General features: G+C 35.3%; 1 protein-coding gene across 2 annotated transcripts in view; it reads right to left on the reverse strand.

Annotated features, from left to right (window-relative positions):
• Positions 1 to 23246, reverse strand: part of ASCC3 (activating signal cointegrator 1 complex subunit 3) — a 288105-nt gene that overhangs the window by 19648 nt on the left and 245211 nt on the right. For both annotated transcript variants that reach the window (XM_033099400.1, XM_033099394.1), the window contains exon 37: positions 6627 to 6851. In XM_033099400.1, coding sequence (XP_032955291.1) covers positions 6627 to 6851 — 225 coding nt within the window. The remainder of the gene's footprint in view (positions 1 to 6626; positions 6852 to 23246) is intronic.

Consider the following 23246-nt stretch of genomic DNA (forward strand, 5'->3'; position numbering starts at 1 on the left):
CCTGGTTTACCTTTGCCTACTTCCATTTGGGCAATGGACCATGAATTCAATCTATATAAATTGGTACGCAGAATATAGAACTTGACATGCTTCCTCAATAGTAAAGAGGAGATGACTGCTATCTTCTGGGGAGTTGGTAGCTCCGTATCTTGGAGCAAAGAATGTTTGAGACTGCCTGTTGCTACTAAAAGTTTGAAGTTTTTCAAAAAGAACCCGTGGGATGGACAAAGGCTACCTGTAGGGGAGCCCCATTAGTGGTGGTGGTGATTAACCAGTGCAAGAAGCAAAGAACCTAACCTAAGTAGAGAAGGAAAACCTTCAAAAATGAAAGACGATCAAAAAATGTGTTTATGTGTATTTAAAAACCTATGCACAGGTTGTTCTAGTGTGCATATACTCTATTATAGGGTAATCTTATAATCGTGATGACATTCTCCTTCCCCCGATGAATGTATCACCAATCTGATCTTTCCCCCATTATTTCCAATTGTCGTAGTTTTAGGAAAGAATGTGGGAAGTAAATGGTTAATTAATTGCTCTATCTAGCACAATATAAAAGTCTTGAGAAGGATGGTAAGCAGTTGACACAAAAAAGCAAACAGCATATAAACTGGACACTCCAGAGTGATACAATAAAGCAGTTACAAATATCAATCATATTAACAAATCCTCTTAGAAATTGGTTAAAGTAATTATAGGCAGGCTGTTGAAAAGGGAACTAGAGTAATTAAAGGGAAGTGATTTGAGTATATATTGAAAAGGAAGAATTAAAAAGTACTAATTGTCTAGTGGGAATTCTTGGTTTAAAAAAGTGCAAATTCCTGTGAAGTTCTCACATTTTAAAACAGATTCTGACTAGAACACAGTATGACTTTTAAATCCATTTTTATAGGACAAGGGAACCCTCATGCTATTAGGCTTAGTACTGCATTTACATAGTTTTCATTTAAATGAAGATGGTTTTAATGTAAAGACTTAATGGCACTTCTTAGAAAAGATCAGAGATATTAGAGCAGGATTTAAAATCCTGGTATCTCCACTTGGTTTCAGCATGGACTACCTCAACAAATCACCTTTAACAAAGTTATTTAACTTCTCTTCAAAATTTCTTTGTTCTTTGATTAGTGTGAAGCAGAGAGCTAATCAAAACAAGACATTTATGGTCAGTTCTGGCTTTGCTATCAATTTGGAAAATGTAGGCAAGTCATTTTAATTTTTGATACTTCTTATTTGCAGTTTTCTAAAAGCTAACATGAAGTTTTTCTTTGGTGTATCTGGCACAGAAAATATGTCACATCATTTATTACATTTTACAAATATATTTTAGAGTTAACATGATCAAGAAGATGATCTCCAGGTGAATGACAAGAGTAATCAATTCTATAATTGTTCACTTTACAAATTAGAATATTTTAAGCAGATTTTAAAAAATTGAGATATGTACAGAAATTTTTATTCTTATTTTCGTTGGGTGGAATGGAAATGCTAGTAACAGTAAAACATTAAAAGGAATCATGACAAAAACACTTTAAACCCAAAATTGACACAAATGACCTTGATACATAACTTCAAATAAGAGAAGGCTGGCTGCATTGTATAATATATTCTGACTTCAAGCCAGATAAATTTCTACGACAACTACGTTTTGCTTTTGTGAAAGATTCCCTAGGACATGGGTACTTACAACTATAGAATTTTCGTACTCTAAATGATGGCTCATGTAAAAGGTGTATTTCTATAACATGAAGAGGAAAAAAAAAAGACTTCAGGATTAAATGACTATGAGAAAACAAGGAAATAAAAGAACTACTAAGAATGAGGATACTAAGATAGACCTAGTTCCTTAAGTCCTCAAATTGTTGTTTACTTTATAAGGTGTTATTTTTACACAGACACCAGGGGTTAAGTGACTCGCCTAAGGCCTTACGCTAAAATAGGCGCACAGCTGAATTGATAGTAAAGCTGGTGGCTCTGAGTCCCATACATAGAACACAAGATCATGCCAACGTCCCATGAGGGCAGTAGTATAATTTTCAATCAGCCAGCAGGGCTGCAGCTGAGAAAACTGCTTGAAACTATGCTTTCTAAGGCCAACAGTATCCACATATTAAATGAGAAAACTAGGGTACAATAATTAAAACTGTCAATCGGTCATGGAAAATTTTATCCCCAAATTTTCCATAGGCAGCCCTGATATTCTTTCTTCTTCCTGCTTGTTTACTTTTATCACAGTCTTACAAAAAAAATTGCAGAAATAGGAGGGTTTAGGATATGAAGCTGGTTGCTATCTCTGTACAACTAAGTTTCTAGGTGGCTTCTGAAAAGCCAACTCAAAATTTAAGATGATCATAACTAATTCTTATAGTTTATAACAAAGGAAACTTGCACTTACAAAGTCTGACAATAGGAGGGTCATTAATCAAAGTATAATCTTAAGGCATATAGTGAAGCCACTCTCCTTGAGAAGAATACTTAATGGTATAAATTAAGTTAAAAAGATTATAAACAACATTGATACAAAATTGGCAAAAGAAAAAAGTGAGAGGGCAAGTGTGTATGTGTGTAAATGTACAAACAAAAAGAGGCTCTGAGCCTCCAAAGGGGAAAAAGAACTAAAACAACTATTGTACTCTAATTAGTCGATTTTTTTTGCAGGAATAAATAAGGGTTAGTAATTCTAAAACTGCATCAGGAGTATGCTAGAACTGAGGAACTAAGAAAATATGTTTTGCTTAATGAGAGTCAGATTTCTCACAGGTAGAGAAAAGAGCTATAAATCTAAAAAGGAGGAAGACTGAAATGAATGCTTTGGTGTTGGATTAGAATTAGAGGTATTAGAATGAACTCATGGATTTATGAATATAAACGTTTTTCACATACCCAAACACACACACACACACACACACACACACAGATCTACAAATAGATATAGAGGTCTCTGTATACATAGTTCTATTTCCTAACCTTGTTCCCTGAGATGGTCTAGAAGCAAAGACACCCAGGGAGAGAAGCGCTCAGCTTTCAGTCTCTGATGCCATTCTCTGATAAAAAGAACCAAGGCTCTTTGGAAAAATGGCTGATTCCAGGGCTGGGGCAGGAGAAAAGCACAAGATGCCAGAAGGCAAGGCGGTGCTCACAAAATGACAGGATGTCAAAGGGATGCAGGAGCCAATGAGAGGTCCAGTGGTTGACTCAGAGACGGTATGAGCAGCAAACTGATGGAAGTAATGGACTTTACCCAGTAGAACAAAACGAACACTTGTGAGTCTGTCCTTCTATAAATAAATAAGTTAAAAAAGTAAATAAATAAAGAAGGGAAAGTTCTTTCTTACAGTCAATTCTGGGAATGATGGAAATAGAAAAATCATGATAGTAATAACTATTTCAGGCAAAAATCACCAATGGATATACCAAAAATAATGTAAAAAAGTATGATGAGAAACAGGATATTTGCATAATCTCAATCTCAAAGTACCTCCCCACAAGATACCTATTAATCACAAAAGGAAAAAAAGAACATTACAGTGGAGAAGACTGGCAGACACCACCTCAGTGTACAAAGCTAGTCTCACCAGTAATGAGACATCCATGTCACAAACCTTCTGATAACACACTGAGAGGGCAAAATATCACATCTGTGGCATTCTTGCCAATAATATATAACTTCAATGTAATTATGAAGAAACATTAGGCAAACCCAAACTGAGGAACAACTCTATAAAATAACTGACCAGTACTCTTTAAAAGTGCCAAGGTCATGAAAGTCAAAAAGGTTAAAGAGACTTAACAACTCAATGCAATGGATTGGATCCTGGTCCAGAAAAAGGGCATTAGTGAGATAAAATTCAAATTGAAAAAATTTTAATGAGTTATGTAGATTAGTTAACAGGACTAGATTAGTACTGAGGCAAGACGTCAACATTAGGGGAAGCTGGGTGAAGGATATATTGAAATTTTGTTGTACTTTTATAAACTTTTTATATATTTAAAATTATTTCAACATAAAAAGATTTTTTAATTAAAAATTTAAAAAATTCATTAACGAAAAGAAAAGAGGCTCGTATTCATGGGTGAAGATACAATTATTAGAAATGATTTTAATTTTAATATGTTGTTTTTCCAAATTTTCTACAATGAAGTGTATTACTTTTATAATTACTTTTTTTATAATTACTTTTATAATTAAAGAGAAAATTATTTCTCTTTAGATGTTATTTAGAAGGATCAAAAAATATTCAATTCAACATAAATATCATCCCAAGAATCTGTATATAAAATATCTAATTGAGGCTAAAAGTACCTTTTCCATTATAGCAAATTTAGAAATAGACTCCTTTAGAAATTGCTAATTTATATTATTATATAGCCTTTGAATCATTATTGACAGAAAGTGCCAATGAATTGATTAAATAACTCTTATATGATATACATATGGACATCTATAAGTATTATCTACAAGTATAAAAATTTAATTCCTCCTGCAACTTTTCTCCAACCCTTCCTGACCCCTGGGTTCATTAACAGGTCAGTGTTTAAGGGGGGAAAAAAAGCAGTTATGGGAAGCACAAATGAGGATCCAGGGCCCCACCAAAAACGTTAGGAACTTTAACCCCTGTTTATAAAGTGTGACTAATAAAGAGTGGCAAATCATCTTCCTAGAGAGGTAAACCATGTGTTAGTTACAAAAAAGGTATAAAGAAAAAATTTGTGTGTTCATTATAGCCTTACTTCCCTTCTAATTCCTGATAAGTTCGTACTTACTCCATTTTAGGAAACATCCCTATTTTTTAAAACAATAAAATAATTTTTTTCTGGTAACAAAATTGTGAGAAGCTCATTTTAAAACATTCAACCATTTTAGAGAAGCACAAAGAAGAAGTGAAAAATCACCCCAAATCCTGCTACACAGAGATGACTACTATTAATCTTTTGGTGGATACCATTCTGGATCTTCTCTCTAGGCACATAGATACCTAGATATGGATATTCTACACAGATGTAAAATTCATAAATGGAATTTTAATATTTTGTAGAGTTCTATAATCTGAAAGCTACTTAGGTTATTTTCAAGTTTTTAATTTTGCAAATGATTCCCTAATGTACATCCTCATACACAAATCTTCAGACTCAGTTGTTCTACTTTTAAAAACACCTTAAGTCTTCTGAAAATTTAAAAAATTGTTTTTCTTTTTTTATAGAAATGTACCAAAAAAGGTTATAATGCAGAAAATCAAAATGTCTTAAAATCTCAAGTCACTTAGGTGTACTTCTCTTGCCCTGCTCCTCTCACAATCCTCTCCCAGGAAAGGCAGCTCCAGCCTTCCAGTTTCTCTGGAGAAAAGCTGTGGAATCATCTTCGGTTCCTCACTTTCCCTAAAAATGCTTGTCTAATACATTAGCAGAATCCGGTTGTTCTCCTTAAAAAAATATATGTACAGGATCCAACCAATTCTCACCAATCTCACCCATACCAACCTGGTCCAGCCAACATCATTTCTTACTAGCGTAAGGTTAATTGACATGGTTTCAGAGTCCACATTGCAACTAACCTTTAAGAAATATCACATCAAGGTTTCGTATAGTATCAAAGAATATCTACAATTATCAGCAAAGGCTATAAAAATATAGCCTTCTCTTATTACAGTACATATTTCTGTGAGGCTGGATTTTCTTCATATACTTCACCTGAAACATCATATTGTATCAGACACTGCAAAAGGTGACATGTGAGTCTAGATATGTTAATCTTCTATTAAGCTAGATATTAAAGAGTCTTTCAAAAATATAAAACAATGCTACACATTTCATTTACTTTTTATTGTTTTGGAAAACAGTTATTTTTCATGAAAAATCATGTTATTTTTAAACATTTAATGGGTTTATTATTGTATTTTTAAATGAAGTAATGAATATTTGAGAATGTCTACTTTAATTAATATGGTAAATACTCACAGATACAACGAACATAACCATTAGTGAACCACTGTTTGAGCAGCTTCCCTCTCAGAGTAAAATCCAAAATTCTTACCATGGCTTACAAACTCCGTATGTGACCTGATCCCATTTTCTCTATAATCTCCACTCCCACCCCTCTCTGACCTCATTTCTAACCATATCTTTCCATATTTTTTACCACAGCCTTCCTAATTTCCTTGAATATATCAAGTAAGAACCTACATCAGAGTATTGGCATTAGCTCTTTTTTTAGAATTTGGAACATATGACCCCAGATAACCCTATGGCTCACTCTCTTCCTTTGATTGTTTCTTAAATGTCACCTGATAAGCAAGACAGTCCCTGAACACCACATTAAAAGAATGACTGAAACCCATCACAGCAGATATTCTTCTGTCTTATTCACTATTGTATGCTCAGTGCCTAGAAAAGCATCTGGTGCTTAGTTTACCTTCAATAAATTTTGACCGAATGAATGACTGAAATTGTCACCTTACTGCACTTAGATTTGCTTTTTCTTTTAAAATTCTTGATTTGATTCACCAGGTTTTTCTCAACAATGCTACAATAAAAATGTTTAAATGCAAGTATGTCTTATTTTAAAACAGGAAGAAAAAAAAAACCCCAGAAGTACTGGGAGAAAACGTAGGTATTAGAAATGACTTTCATACCTGACATACTCTGAGGGCTTGGTCCAAGACTGTTTTGGTATCAGTGTCATAATCTGGGCACGGCAGCATGGCTCGGCTGAGATGTGCCTGCAGCAGGAGGTGTGCTTTGGTGTGAGGGCTGTCAAAGGAGTGAGGATTTGATTCAAAGGGAAGACATTTTGCCAGTTCACTATTCATATGATCTTCATTGTGCCTTACAGGCAAGTCTGTGTATTCTTCTGCATCCTGAAAAAAAAAATCACATAGATATATACATTAATATGATGGATGAAAAGTATAATAATTAATGTACTTCTTAGCTTTAACCACTGACATTTAAAACACAGTTTAGGAAAACCATAAGATAACCATATCTTTTAGAATTTTGCTTTGTTCAATACAATTATTAATATAAAAACAAACGCTAGTATTGTATAATATATCTGAAATTCATGAATGCTCTTCTTATTTATATAGTTAACAAAAATAAGGTCCTACTAGGACCAAAAATAAGAGGTCCTACTAGGCGTCAAACACTATGCTTGACACTGGGTCCACAGCACTGAACCAGAAACAGAGAGCATCAGGGACAAACACGTTCTACAAAGACTAATGAATGTTATGATACAATGATTACCGTCTGCTGAAGGGACATTCAGTTTGGGGAATTTTAGAAGGTCAGGGAAAGCTCTTTGGAAAAAGTAGTATTTGAGATGTATATGTGAGTAGAATAAGGCAGCACTGGGGGTTAAAAGGGTTGAGGATAGGATTAGTGAAGTAAGAAAAGGATGAAGATCAGGATTATTAACTTAAAATAAGTTAGATTAAAATAAAATTGTTCAAAATCGAGGGTTTCCAGTTCCACATGTAAGGAGCTTGGAAGCCACCACTCCGTCCTAACAAGTAAAAAGCTAAACAGAGATTGAAAAATCAACAACTCTTCTTGGATCCATATTAGGGGAGAATACAGGGCAAAATGTTGCCCCCAAGACCGGAAATACAGACAAACTCAGAGAGTTACCACTGAGGAGCAGAGACTCACAGGCAGAAACCACCTTGGGAACCAGTGCCGGTGTGGGAAAGCCTGAACTGCAACTGATGCATTGCGAACAACTCTGGGAGCTAAACACTCCAGGGGGAACTAGTAACAGGAGGACCCCCACAATGTTGTGGGATTTATCTTCAGGAACTTGACCAGATTCCCACAGTAAATATTGGAGAGAAATCCCCTTGGACTTCTTGCGGGGGGAGGGGAAATGAATCATTTTGAAATATGCCAGAGCACCCTACTCTTCTTAACAAAATGCTGTTTTCAGTCCACAATTGGCTGAATCTGTGGATGTGAAACCCAGGGATATGGAGGCTGACTGCATATTTATTGAAAAAAATTCACATATAAGTGGATCCGTATAGGTCAAATCTGTGTTGTTCAAGGGTCTACTGTATATCAATAATCACTGTGAATGTCAACAGTCTGAGTGAAGCGATTTAAAGACAGAGAAATGTCAGAGCGGATCAAAAAACATGATCCAATTACATGTTGTCTGTAAGAAAATGACTTTAAATATAAAGACACATACAGATTAAAATAAATGGATGGAGAAAAATATACCATACTAGCACTAATCCAAAGAAAGCAAGGGTGGCTATATGAATTTCAGGCAGAGTAGAATTCAAAGCAAGGAAAATCATCAGGGATAAAGAAGGGAATTCCACAATGATAAATGGGTCCATTCTCCAAGAAGACATAACAATTCTCAATGTGTATACACCTAACAACAGAGTGTCAAACTACATCAGTGCAGTGAGTGAGTGAATGAAGGATTGGTTTAATATTTGAAAATCAATATAATTCACTTTATTAATAAACGTAAGAAGAAAAAAACACAATCATTTCAATGGATGCCAAAATTTTTTTTTGACAAAATCTAACATCCATCCCTAACAAAAATTCTCAGCAAACTAAGAAGGGTATTAGTAAATGGCATCTTTGAGAAACCTACAATGTACACATTTCAGTAATAGACTGAATGTTTTCCCCCTAAGATCAGGAACAAGACAGGGATTTCTGTTCTTAGTATTTCGATTCAACATTGCACCAGAGGTTCCAGCCAGTGCAAATGGGCTGGAAGGGGAAAAAAAAAAAAAAAGCCAGATTGAAAAGGAAGAAGTAAAACTTTTTATTTGTAAATGATATGATCAATATAGAAAATCCAATGAAATCTATAACACAACTAGAATAAGTGAGTTTAGCAAGGTTTTAGGATACATGATTAATATACAAAAGTCTGCATATTAATATACATTTCTGCATATTAGCAACCAAAATTCAGAACTGAAAAATAAATTTATAATGGCATAAAATATAAGAAGTGCTTAGAGATAAATCTGATGTAAAAGACCTGTACACTGAAAAGTAAAAAATACTGCTAAGAAAAATTGAAGACCTAACTCATGGAGAAATATATCCTAATTCTCTCAAAATTGATGTATGTATTTAATACAATCTCAGTCAAAACCACAGCATTTTTTTCCTTTGGCAAATATTGGCAAGTTGATTTTTTTAAAGGATTCTGATCACTAATTGCAATGTATGTGTGTGTGTGTGTGTGGGTGGGGGGGGATTCCACATCAACAAACAAGTCTCAGACACTAGCTAGGTGTCCCACAGTTCAACTCAATTCTGACACTAGTTACCCAGAGACAGCATTAGATCCCACAGATTAAGTGTTCAGTTCTACAAGACTGCCCCTCTTCCCCATTTCACCACTTCAGATGCCAATTGCAAATCCAGGTTATCACCTGTGTTTCTGACTGAGAGGCTATATTTTGGAGGTTCCACTGATCCCTGCCTTGGGTTATATTAATTTGCTAGAGTAGCTCACAGAACTCAGAGAAACATTTTACTCACTAGATTACTGGTTTATTATAAAAGGATATAACTCAGGAACGGGAAGATGGAAAAGATGCATAGGGCAAGGTACGGGGAAAGAGCTTGGAGCTTCCACACTCTCTCTGAGCTGGACACTCTCCCTAATCTCCATGGGTTCACCAACCCAAAAACTCTCTAAACCCTATCATTTTGGTTTCTTTTATGGAGGTTTCATTACATAGGCATGATTAATTAAATTACTGGCCATTAGTGATTAGCTCAATCTTCAGCCCTTTTGTCCTCCCTCAGGGGTTGGAGGGTGGAAGTGGGATGGGAAAGTTCCAACATACTAACCATGTCGTCAGAGCCCCCTTCCTCTGGTGCTTTCCAAAAGTCACCTCATTAACATAAAGACACCTTAACTGATTTCATCACTTAGGAAATTCCAAGGGTTTTAGGAGCTCTGTGCCAGAAACAGGTACCAAGACTAAACATATATTTAAAGACCAAACACATATTCCTTATTATAAATCACAATGGCACAATTCTAAAATTCATATGGAAATGCAAAAGGCCTAGAATTGCCCTGAAAAGGGAGAACAAAGTTGAAGGGCTAGCGTTACCTGATTTCAGGACTTAATATAAAACTGCACTAATCAAAAAAGTGTATTAAAATCGAGTCCAGAAATAGACCCATACATACGTGGACAACCAATTTTAGACAAAGGTTCAAAGGCAAAGCAACAGAGAAAGAATAGTCTTTTCCAGGAATGGTAGTAGAATTATTGGGTATCCACGTGCAAACCAACCAACCAACCAACCAACCAACCAACCAACTAAAAGAACTTCAATCCCTGCACTGTACACAAAAATTCAGTCAAAATGTATTCTACATCTAAATATAAAACCTAAAATTATAAAACTTTCAGAGGAAAACATATGAGAACAAAGGCCCTACAGTAGGAGGGGAAAATGGTGAGTCCAAGAGAATGAAAAATGTTGTGTAAAAAGACTTTCAACTGATTTACGATAGTATACTGAAAAAAATATCTTAAATGAGTATTTGCCTCATTCTGTTTAACTGAACTGGAAATATTTGTAAATTATGTCTTTTGTCTTATTTTGTTTGGCAATAGTCAAACATATCACAGTTATTCTACACTATTTTGAACATTGTCTTCACCCTTTTGGACTGTTTCATGTAAGAAGTGTATGCTGACACATTAGCAGTTAATGATGTTTTGCCCCATGTGTCGTCTTCGCTTTCTTTTCATGTCATTTCAGCTCTTTCCTATTTTCCCTGAGGTCATCTGCCAAGGAAGAAAGACAAGTTACAATGATGGTGCTATTCTCTTTTATTTTGGGTGAATTTCAGGACTGAAGCATTGTCACCTCATGACTGACCCATCTCAGTCCAACATCTGGACTCCATCCAAATCTCTATGAGCAACTGTCCACCTATCCCAGCCTTGCCAAACAGCTTATGAAAAATGGAACAGCGGATAAGGAAGAAGATGATTCAGAAATCTAAATCATGGTCTTTTCCTTCAAGGAAATCAAAATAATATCAGAGAAAACAATTTATATAAGTAATTATTTCAAGCGTAGAATAAAACACCACTATTCAGAGAAGAGCACTGAAGTGAATTGGATGTGTTGGAAAGTTTCCCCAAAGAGGCAGTGTTTGTTCTAGGCTTAGAACAATTTGTAGGAGAGGAGAGAGGGAGAGATTCTCTGCATTTCAGGCAGAGAAAACCGTATGAGCGGATCCATAAAATCAGATAAGGAGGGCTCTAAGGTTTAAGCCTCAGGGCCGAGGAGAATGATGATGCTATTAATAGCAGAGAAGTTGGGAACACTCCGTGAGCAGGAGCTTTCTGTCAAGCGTGCAAAATACACTTACAGAGAGGGCGATAATCCAGATAGGTGGAGGTGGAGGGAGAAGAAATCAGCTTTAAATCTGTTTCATAGTCTAAAAATGTATTCATATTCAGATTTCTTTCTACTGTTCGTAAAATACAACTTCTGATCTTTTACCAGAAGAAAATTGACTAGCTATTTTAATACTACAAACTGAATTGGTTCTCCAGGTTTTAGATACATAGGAAAGACGTTTAGACTTACGAATAATATGAAAAGTTCAATTAAAAAAAAATTAAATGGAAAGTAAGAATTTGGTTGAAAGTACTAATTAATAGTATTATTTAAGTAATCCACTTCTCTCAGTTAAATCTTGTCCAAATTTGATTATATACATAATACCCCCTGTACTGAGGGAGGGAATAGGGGAGGGAGACAGAAAAGGAGAGGGAGAGAGGGAGAGGGAGAGAGGGAGAGAGGGAGAGAGGGAGAGAGGGGGAGAGGGGGAGAGGGGAGAGAGAGAGAAAGACAGAGAGAGAGAGATAGAGAGAGAGAGAGAGAGAGATTGGTTGATTGGCAACAATGTAAGTTGGGTATTTCTGTGTCTCAGTTCCCAAGTACCTTTGAAAGTGTGACATCTTTCTGTGATGTGTGATTCTAGTACTCAAAGATGCCGATCCCCTCCCCCACCCTTATTTTTTTTAATAAAGCATGACTTCTAAATGCAAGCCAACTACTTCATTTGGTGCTAAACTAAAGAAACAATGATCTGCTCCATTGCTGGAAGAAAAACTCGTGGTGTTAACTCACTGAAAAGCAGCATATCTGAACAGGGCCGACTACTCACAACCATGCTTATTGTACTTTTGGAGTTATTTTCAGGTAAATTCGCTCATTGGGGCTTTTTGTTGCATTTACTTACTTTAGAATCTAAACTCTGTGTAAGATGTGAGTCCACTGCTCTCCAAACTGTGCCAATTCTCCTTGAATTACTCAATTTATTGCTTTGATCTCCTGCTTCAGTAGGACTGTGATTCTGCTCACTGCCAGCAGTATCAGTATCAGATGAGGCTGCTAACAGCTGAGTACATTTAGGTTGGAAAAAATGCTCTGCAGCAGAGTGATCCTTCTAAGGCTAATAAGAGGCCCATCAGACTGTGAATGTAGATTAAAGACAGTGACCTTACTAAAAAGTTTAACTCAGCGATGCCTTTTCTCAGTGCATAGGGCAATCTCTAAATTTAAGGTTTCATAATTTCTTTGCATAAAACTACACACTTTAATAAAAATAAAAGTATTTTAATAACCATAATAAACAATGTCTTAGTGTGCTGAGTCATTTCTTTGCCAAATATTTATTCAGCATATATTATTGTTGGGTATACAATGGTGAACAAAAACAGACATGACTCCCTCCTCTCACAAAGCTTCATAGTAGTTGGGAGCCAGACCTTCATCAAAATTGGCTGTGAATAAATGTAAAATGACAACTGGACAAGTATAAGAGAGAGAGGTAGAAATAATAAGAATGGGTCAGAGGAGGTAGGTATCTTTGAGGAGGTTATACTGAGCTGAACAAGAGTAAAAACTTATTTCTTTCAGATAAAGAAGGGGGTGATAGGCCAAGGTTAAGACTTAAATTGAAAAAGAGGGACAATGACTTTTATTATAGGAAAACACTCTTTAGAATATCTATGTAGATTTTATTATTTAACATATGTGCTTCATACGTAATGTTTTTTCATTAAATTTGATAAAGGCAATATTTTGAGATCTTCAAAGGAGTTGATATTTGATTTATAAATTTTTATAAAATATCAAATTGATAATAGTTTCTGCATTTAAAAAGTACCCATAACTAACTGAGGTCTCATCGAAAGCTATTACTTCCTTTGAGGGTCCCTCTTTTTCTGTTTCCAGCGTTTGAATTAAAGGGGAATCCAAAGAATGTAGTAGTAATTTATCCCCTTAGAAATGTTATAGGTCATGAGGGTGGGATGACATGGTGTGAGGTGGCCCACAGGACACTGGATCTGGGAACTGATACAACAGGTGGATTTTCAGCTCTGCCATTTACAAGGTATGTGACCTTCTGAGAGTAAATTAACCTCCCTAAACCCCAAATTCCTTATCTTAAATTGGGATTTAGTGAGAGCATTCAATGTGATAGTGTTTATAAAACACTTAAAAACTGTAAGTCTTGGTATAAATGGACAACAGTATTATTATAATAATAATGCTCACATCTGACAACATACATTATGCTAAGGTTTAAGATTCAATTATTTGAGTTTTGTTCTACAGTTTTCTTTCATCAATCTTTGTTTTTTAACTATGTAAATATGCTTAACTACCTAAAATAACATTTAATTCATTCACTATTAAAAACATCATAATTCTTAAATATTATTCAAAGAAACAAGTTTTCTTTTTGTTTTTAATGATGCTTTACTAGTAGTGGCACACTCATTTTATCCAAGTAATCATATAATTTTTATGTAATTGTGTTACAGAAAAATACTGGTTCTTTAAAAGACAATGTTCTCATAATATATGAGACAGTCAAACTGAAAATAAAATATTCAAGAATTGATTGTATCCTCTTGAACTACAGATTTGATACTGCAGGCTGTAGTCTCCAATTTCCAATTAGGTTTTTTTAAATCCATATTAATTAAATGTTCACAAAAGCACATTAGTGTGTGATAAGGAAATATGCTCTTTTCAGTGCACCTTAGTGAACTAATTCAAAATATTGTGGAGAGACAGGGAAAAAGAATGAATTATTTGTATTATACATCTGGTGAAACTTCTGAAGGAAAGTATTATGAATAGTTATATTACTCTGAAACTCTACAGCATTTTCTAATTAAAACTCAAGTGCTATGAACCACAAGAATGAAACAGAAAATATTGATTTTAGATCAATTAGGATAAATTAAAAATTGGCATTTAAAATTTGTGTGTGTGTGTTTGATTATGGACTTGAGAAGCAATTTAAAATGAAGACTGACTAAAGACAACTGCTATTTAATCCTCAATTACTCTGCCAGACCCTCTTGTGAAAACCATGATCATTTATTCCTGGAATTCCAATTCACAGTTTTTCTAAGCTCTTTAGAATGTGGCATGTTTGCTTCACTTCTTTACTTAGCTCTTATCTCCTCCAGTATATTATTCTAGATGTTTCAGAATACTTACAAAAAGTTTTTACTTAGTTTAGATTGATTAGAAAAGCAGCAATTCTTGGATCAGCAGAGAGAGCGAGCTAGTAAAATAATCAAAATCCCTGCTAAAAAACAAACAAGCAAACAAAAACCCTTTCTAGCCACTTCTTCCTCAGTAGGACACTCTATTTACTTCCAAATTACTCCTCTAATTTTAAACAACTTGTCTAGTTAATTTCCTGTGTGTGATCACTGACTATAAGTGAGGTTCATTTTCTTATCTACATCATGTTGGTAATTAGAGGAAATTGAAAGTGGGCAGTGAAGCTTTTATGCAACTGGGATTGAAGCTGAATGGAGGGCAGTAGGGTCAGTGGAGTCCATTATATTTTTATGTGAGAGGCTGGTTTGTCTACTCTGTCCTTGTTTATTTAGTGTAGGCTGGACAGGCTACTAAACTGCAAATCTATGTCTCTGATTTGCCCAGCTGTCCTTGAATAAAGACATCTTTCCCTACAAATGTTAAATGACAGTGATTGACAACCTATGATGAACTCTGCTTGCAACCCCCTGCTACTGTTTTTAGATTGCAAAAGAAAAAAACAGAATAAAGAAACATCTTTCATAATCACATCAAATGGGCCCTGCTGTTCATTCAATAGTTTTCATTTTGTTTCCCTTTTCATTACAAACCTCAATCTGTTCTACCGATGTCATAAGCTCAGCTACTCCACATAAAGTAAAACATTTTAAAAAATACATGTTATGTATGCTACTACATTTTGCTTGCATATTTATGCTGATTTTAGTTTAGCGGGGATATCAACTCTTACATAATGGTTTATTCACACCATTGTATCACTAATTTACTTGTTTGTTCTCTCTAGAACAATCTGGCAGATCTATACTGCTGAGATGATGTCTTTCAGTGATTAGCCGGCACTTGGGTTTGGTTAGGGCTCCAGTAGCTTTATTCAACACGTCTTTGTGGCCCCTAAATACATGTGTTGTACAGTTTACCTTTTAGATTTGTTAAAATCAGAAGCTTATTAAATACTTGCAATCTATGTTGTTGTTTTTTCCTTTAGTGAAAGTATGTGAACAAGTGAGTTTTGTATGAGTGTGCCTGTGTATGTGAATGTGTTGATGCATATTTATTTTCTTCCAAGTGCACTAACTGCACTAACTGTAAGAGTCTGCTTTACCTAAGCAAATCACCAAAGTAAGAAACAGCTGGAATGGGTTCATGCGTGGTCTCGTGTAAGCATTACGTAACAATAAACTGGCACTTTTATGTTGCTGCACACATCACTGCCTATATTGAACTCATTAAATAGCAGATAAGAGGGCACTTGTACAGTGGGGATGGCAACCTGATCAATGTGAGAGACTAAAGAAGCTTTATGCTATTACTTAATCTCTGTCATGGGAAAAGTAAAACTTATAAAGTTAATGAGTTCTAGACTTTAAGTAGCACTTGATTAATTTGTAACATTCTGAGGCGTTAAAACAAACTAAAATTAGTTTCTCACATTCCAGTGCTGTCTTTTGGCCACTGAAGCTGTAGAAAAAGCATTTCAGTAAATTTCCCTGATAGGAGCCCTGTTTGATTTCTGTGCCTTTCTGAAATATGAAATTAATTGTAATATAATGTATATTATAATAATATTTGAAAAATAATCTGGCATTTACGGAGCCAGGACCAGATATATCAAAGGATAAGAAAACATGCCTCATATTTTTCTCTATTATTTCAGATTCCCTTTTATTCAATCATTAATCTTCTAAAAAACTAAATGTGATATAACTTGTTTTTTAAATCAACTATAAATGATTAGTATTGTTTCTAACACTTATGATTTGTACCTTTATTAAAATATCTACTCAAACTGAATAAATCATATACTACTATATTGAATAAAGTAAGTCTCTAAAATAGAAGAAAGCTATAAGCTAGATTTACATAGAGCTTATAACGACCTCAAAATTCAGTTAAAGGTATACTAGGAATAAACTTAACATTCCAGGTTAAAAAAAAAAAAAAGAAAGCCATTGGTTTATAAAACATTTATTGGAAAATGATAAAACTAAGCTGCAATTATGCAATAATATATTGTTTTCTAATATGCATTCAATTTGCTTCACTAAAATAAAGTATCAAAATAATTTTATTATATGCAGATGGCAAAAATGTAAATACTGATGGAGATAATTGAAATTACTCATAGAGCTATATGTATTTCCTTTCAGGGCTCATGTGAGTATATGTGTCTGATTTGTATCAATGTTTTAAACTTATGGACATATGTTTGGCTTTCAACCAATTAGGTCAAGCACAGAATCATTTGCCAAAAATAAATACGAACAAGAAAGAATACATTATTCTTTCCATTGTACGAATGACCACCTGGTTGACAGCTGGATTTTAAGGGATCTTATAATAGTGGGTATCAGCAGGTCTGTTGTACTTAAAATAATTTCAGTGGTAAGAATTCCATCAGAAACTTCTATTTCCCAGGATTTATAGCTAAGTCCTTAAAAAATTGCTCTTTGATGAAACTTGAAATAAATTCCTCAGTTTTCAAAGATATAATAAAAATGCCTTATAGCTTAACAATGTTTAGATATTTTCCTTTTAAGAAATAAAAATCTTGAGGCTATCAGGTTTTAGTTCTATTAGGTTGGTGCAAAAGTAATTGCGGTTTAAAACGTTAAAAATAATTACAAAAACCACAATTACTTTTGCACCAACCTAATAGAAAGGGATAACTGAGATTAGCGGTAATATATAATACTTGCATATGGTTAAATGTCACACTTAGCAATCTATCTCTAAAAGCTAAACAAGCTTTTCTTATGACCTTGCTTCTGCCTTTAATTTTACATACTTATTAAGGTGACTTTCTTTATAATTTGCATTTCTATAGGCTATGATACTATAGCAAACATAAAACAAATAAGAAATCCTAAAACAAAAATAAAACCCAAAATAAAAACATTAAGACACTTCTAATCCATTTAATAACTACTGCATATTTTTCTTCTAGAGGGTTACGAATTACATATACAAGAAGTAAAATCTAAAAGTGAAATATCAAAATAGGCCTACATACAAAAGATATCACAGGATATCACAAGAGTGATTGACAAATGAATGAAATAAACACCAGTGTCATGAATTTAGAAAAAGTAATAATCACTGAATCTGAATAAGAAAATATTTTAAGAGGGAGCTGAGCCAAGATGGACGGATGAATGTTAGACACGTTGTCCAGGTGGGAATCATAAGCAAAGGTGTGAAGCTGAGTATATGTTTAAAGGTGACAGTAAGAAGACTAACCAGAAGCGGGGTGTCTGTGAGAGTCTAATGGAAGGTGTAGGTAAAAAAGGAAGACTGTAGAGGGCCTTAACAGACACGACAAGGAAATAATGCTTTATTATGCACGTAATTTTAGATTTTTGAGGGGATAAATGATGCAAATGGTGTTTTAAAACAGATAAATTGGCAGGATGAGTTGGGTGGATATAAGAGGTGAGAGAATAAAGTAGGAAGATGACTTGGGAGACTTTAGCACAGTTGTTCAAAAATAGGTGATGAGAATCCAGATAGGAGCTGAAGAATGAACGTTTTTTAAAAATGGGAGGAACTTGAGGAAAAAAATAAAGAAAGGACTGAATGGACTTGGAAACTGCATTAATATGTGGAATTGGCGAGGAGACAAGAAGGAGTCTTGGATTATTCTAAGGAAAACATCTTGGGGTATGAAAGAATCCAAATTGAACGAACAGGCAAAATAACGACAGGAATCCTCATTCTTCTGGGAACAATGAAAAAAAAGACTGAGACATTCTGAGTTTGGGTCACAGAGGTACAATCAAATGAAATTGTCCACTGAGCGAGCAGAAGTGTGGAACTGTATGTAGTTCACAGGTCATGACTGGTTACTATGCTACAAGATTCATTTCTTTAAAGGTAATATTTTAAACTATAATTGGGGTGTGAGCTGAGAAAGTGAGTGCATAGAAAAGCAGGTAACCAAGAAAAAAGTTTAGAGGCAGGCACAGAAAGAAGAGCTACGTGAGTGGGGTTAGTGACCTACTTCTTCCAGAGTTAACACCCATGCTCTTTGAGTGGGGCTCTGGCAAGGACAGTAGTCCTTGGTTTTCCCAGGATGGCTCTCTCAGCATGGAACCTCCACCTTGTAAGTGATCTGGGGCAGGGACAATCAGGCCCCCTCTTATTGTTGATTTGCCATGTCTGGCATACAGTTTCCACCCTACGAGTGGGAGCTGTGTTGGAGAAAGGAGACTGTTCATCTTGGCCAAGACTGCTTGGAATAGAGCTTCTGCAATACAGAGTAGAGTTTGGGGTGGAGGTGGGTGGGTAGGTGGCCATTCTATGGTGAAAACATAGCCATAGATTGGAGAGGTGGTCCCATCTTCTTGACTGCAGTTGCCTAGAATAGAGCTTTTGTCACCTTGAACTGTGACATGAGTGGCTTAAATCCAGACGCTTTCATTCTTTTTACTGAGACTTAGTAGATTTACTTGAACAGGGCTTTCTCCATTTGCTATACGCCCTCAGGACAACTTTTGGAGACACTACTTTTTTTTTTAAAATAAAATTCTTGCAGCTAAATGGGTTTTCCTATGGAGAGGGTCTGCTGGTCTCCTTAGAATGCTGGTCTCATTCTGTCTAACTCTTCCATACATGTTTACATTATTGCAATAAATCAAAATATAGATATACTTCACAAAGATCCTTTTTTTGTTTTTGGAAAGGAATGAGGGATTATTTAGTATTTCCACTTATTTTGCTTACAGAGACAATAAAGTGTACTTGAAAGTACCCCAATTTTGGAATCAGACACTACTGTGTTGAATTCTGATTCTGCAATCTAACTTTTCCAGATTTTCTTAAATTTTCAGAGCTTCAGTTTTCTCTATAAAACAGGATAAGTAATACCTACTCTAAAGGGTCCTGTTACATTCTAAGAAAATTAGATACCATATATAGAGCACAGTACCTGGTAGATTGTAGGCATTTTTTATTTTAAGTGAAAATGAGTGCTGACTACCATTTGGAATTCAGACTATTTTTGGGGAGTTGGGGTGAATGATTTGATAATGAATAGAACCATTTTTAGTGACTAGCATAGTTCTGTACATTGAGGAGATGGTTTATAAAAATTTGCTGAATAATACCAAAACCTATTAGAAACAATAAACAAACACAGGGAAGTTGCTGGCTACAAAATCAATGTACAAAAATCCGTTGCATTCCTATATACTAAATGAAATTTCAGAAAAAGAAATAAAAAATACAATTCCTTTTGTAATTGCAACAAAAAGAATACCTAGAAGTCACTTAACAAAGGATGTGATGGATCTGTACACTGAAAACTGTAAGACATTATTAAAAGAAATTAAAGAAGACACAAAGAAATGGAAAGATATTCTGTGTTCATGGATTGGAATAATAAACATAGTTAAAATGGCCATATAACCGAAATATACAGATTTAACGCAATCCTCATCAAAATCCCAATGGCATTTTTTCAAGAAATAGAACAAAAAAATCACCAGATTTGTATGGAATCACAATAGCCAAAGAAAAAAGAACAACAAGGCTGGAGGTATCATACTCCCTGACTTCAATTTACACTACTAAGCGACAATAATCAAAACAGCATGGTATTGGCAGAAAAACAGACACACAGACCAGTAGAATAGAATTGAGAACCCAGAAATAAAACAAACAAACAAAAATACGGGCAGATAATTTTCAACAAAGGAGCCAAAAACATACAATGGAGAAAAGAAATCCTCGTCAATAAATGGTACTGTGAAAATTGGAAAGCCATATGCAAAAGAATGAAGCTAGATTGCTATCTGTCACCATATACCAAAATTAACTCAAAATGGATCAAAGACTTAAACCTAAGACCTGAAACAATAAACTGCAGAGAAGAAAGCCTAGGTACGAAACTTAGGGACTTTTGGTTCAGAGAGGATTTTATGAATTTGACCTCAAAGGCAAGGGAAGTAAAAGGAAAAATGAATGGAACTATATCAAATTAAAATACTTCTGCATAGCAAAAGAAACCATCAACAAAAACCATTGACTAAACAGGAGAAGATATTTGCAAATGCCTTCAATAAGGGGCTGATATCCACAATGTATAAAGAACTCATACAACTCAACAACAACAAAAAACCAAACAATCCAATTAAAAAATGGGCAGAGGACCTGAACAGACACTTCTCCCAAGAAGACATACAAATGCCAACAGATATATGAAAAGATGCTCGACTTCACTAGCTATTAGGGAAATGCAAATCAAAACCACGGTGAGCTATCACCTCATACTTGTTAGAATGGCTATTATCAAAAAGACAAGGAGTAACAAGTGTTGGAGAGGCTGTGGAGATAAAGGAACCATCATATGAGTACACTGTTGGCGGGAATGTAAATTGGTACAGCCACTATGGACAACCGTATGGAGATTCCTCAAAGCATAAAGAATAGAGTTACCATGTGACCCAGCAATTCCACTTCTGGCTATCTACCCCAAAAAATCTGAAAACATTTATCCATAAAGATATATGAACCCTTTTTGTTTACTGCAGCATTATTCCCAGTGGCCAAGACGCGGAAACAACAAAAGTGTCCTTCGTTAGATGATTGGATAAAGAAGATGTGGTACATATATATCCTGTTTCCCCAAAAATATGACCTAACCGGAAAAAAAGCCCTAGCATGATTTTTAAGGATGACATCCCCTGAACATAAACCCTAATGCATCTTTTGGAGCAAAACTTAATATAAGACCCAGTCTTATTTTTGGGGAACATGGTACAATGGACTATTACTCAGCCATAAGAAAAGATGAAATACTGCCATTTGTAGCAACATGGATGGATCTTGAGATTATCATTCTGAGCAAACTAAGTCAGACAGAAAAAGTTGAGAACCGTATGACTTCCCTCATACGTGGGATATAAAACTGAAAGCAACAAATGAACAAGACAGACAAAGAAAAAAACCCAAAACTCATAGACACAGACACAGTTTAGTGGTTACCAGAGGCTAAGAGGGAGGGGGACGGTAGAAGAAGGTAAAGGGGATCAAATATATAGTGATGGAAAGAGATCTGACTCTGGGTGGTGATCATACAATGCAATGTATAGATGATATATTACAGAAATGTACACTTGAAACCTATATAATTTTACAAACCAATGTCACCCCAATAAATTTAATAAAAATTAAAGAAATACCTGACTTAAAAATTTTAAAAAATATTTACACAAAAAGCTTGTTTTCATTTCTTTCTTAGTTAAAAATGAATTGAAGACTAAAGGAACTAATGTCAAATAAAAAAATGTCATTTCATTCCTTCTATGTATCTGAAGTGACCATTTTCCCCTATTCATTCTAAAGGTAGATTGCTTCCCTTCAATGGGGTATAACAAATATTAAAATAGTGCTTCACTGTTTGCCAAGTCCTCTCATCAATGTACGATATATTAAAAACAATTACTCTGTGAAAAAAAATAAGTATCATCATTTTCCATTTTACTGGTGAAGAAACAGGCTGAGAGAAACAAAGACAGTTACTCTGATGGTGGTATTGTTGTAATAAACCAAAGTCATGTTCTTTCCATTACGTGGGGTGTTTGTCACCTGAATATTCATTATCTAAGTCCCTATAGCTGCAAAGTTGAGCAAGAAAGCAAGAGTCATAACACAACCAATTTAAAATATTTCAACCAATTAAAAATAAGTCGGGGCCGGCCCGGTGGCTCAGGCAGTTAGAGCTCCGTGCTCCTAACTCCGAAGACTGCCGGTTCGATTCCCACATGGGCCAGTGGGCTCTCAACACAATGTTGCCGGTTCAACTAATCGAGTCCCGCAAAGGATGGTGGGCTCTGCCCCCTGCAACTAAGATTGAACATGGCACCTTGACCTGAGCTGCCTCCCTGATGGCTCTTGTGGTTGGAGCATGGGCTCTCAACCACAAGGTTGCCGGTTCGATTCCTCGACTCTTCAAGGGATGGTGGGCAGCGCCCCCTGCAATGAAGATTGAACACGGCACCTTAAGCTGAGCTGCCGCTGAGCTCCCGGATGGCTCAGTTGGTTGTAGCGCGTCCTCTCAACCACAAGGTTGCTGGTTCGACTCCCACAAGGGATGGTGGGCTGTGCCCCCTGCAACTAGCAACGGCAACTGGACCTGGAGCTGAACTGTGCCCTCCATAACTAAGACTGAAAGGACAACAACTTGAAGCTGAACGATACCCTCCACAACTAAGATTGAAAGGACAACAACTTGACTTGGCAAAAAGGCCTGGAAGTACACACTGTTCCTCAATAAAGTCCTGTTCCCCTTCCCCAATAAAATCTTTAAAAAAGAAAATAAGTCATCAAGCATTCCTCTTGATGTAACATTATCATCTCTCTAGCCATTAGTCAACAACTCTGTCATTATAATTGTATAAAACCAATTCGACAATATAATGCAAAAAATTAAAAAATTGCAAAGTCAACCTAAACATCTTGAGAAAGATGCATTATTTCATTAAATCAATGACACTGATGCTGGAGAAACTGAGTAACATGGAAGTCCACTGGCAAATGAGAATGAAGCAGAGTTAGGCTGATTAACAAATGAAGAAGAAAAAATAAATAAGAATGATGATAGTATAATTGTTCAAAAGCAAATGATTTCAATATCAAAGTAC

The sequence above is a fragment of the Rhinolophus ferrumequinum genome, chromosome 3 (assembly GCF_004115265.2).
Source record: "Rhinolophus ferrumequinum isolate MPI-CBG mRhiFer1 chromosome 3, mRhiFer1_v1.p, whole genome shotgun sequence".
In the NCBI taxonomy this organism is placed as follows: Eukaryota; Metazoa; Chordata; class Mammalia; order Chiroptera; family Rhinolophidae; genus Rhinolophus; species Rhinolophus ferrumequinum.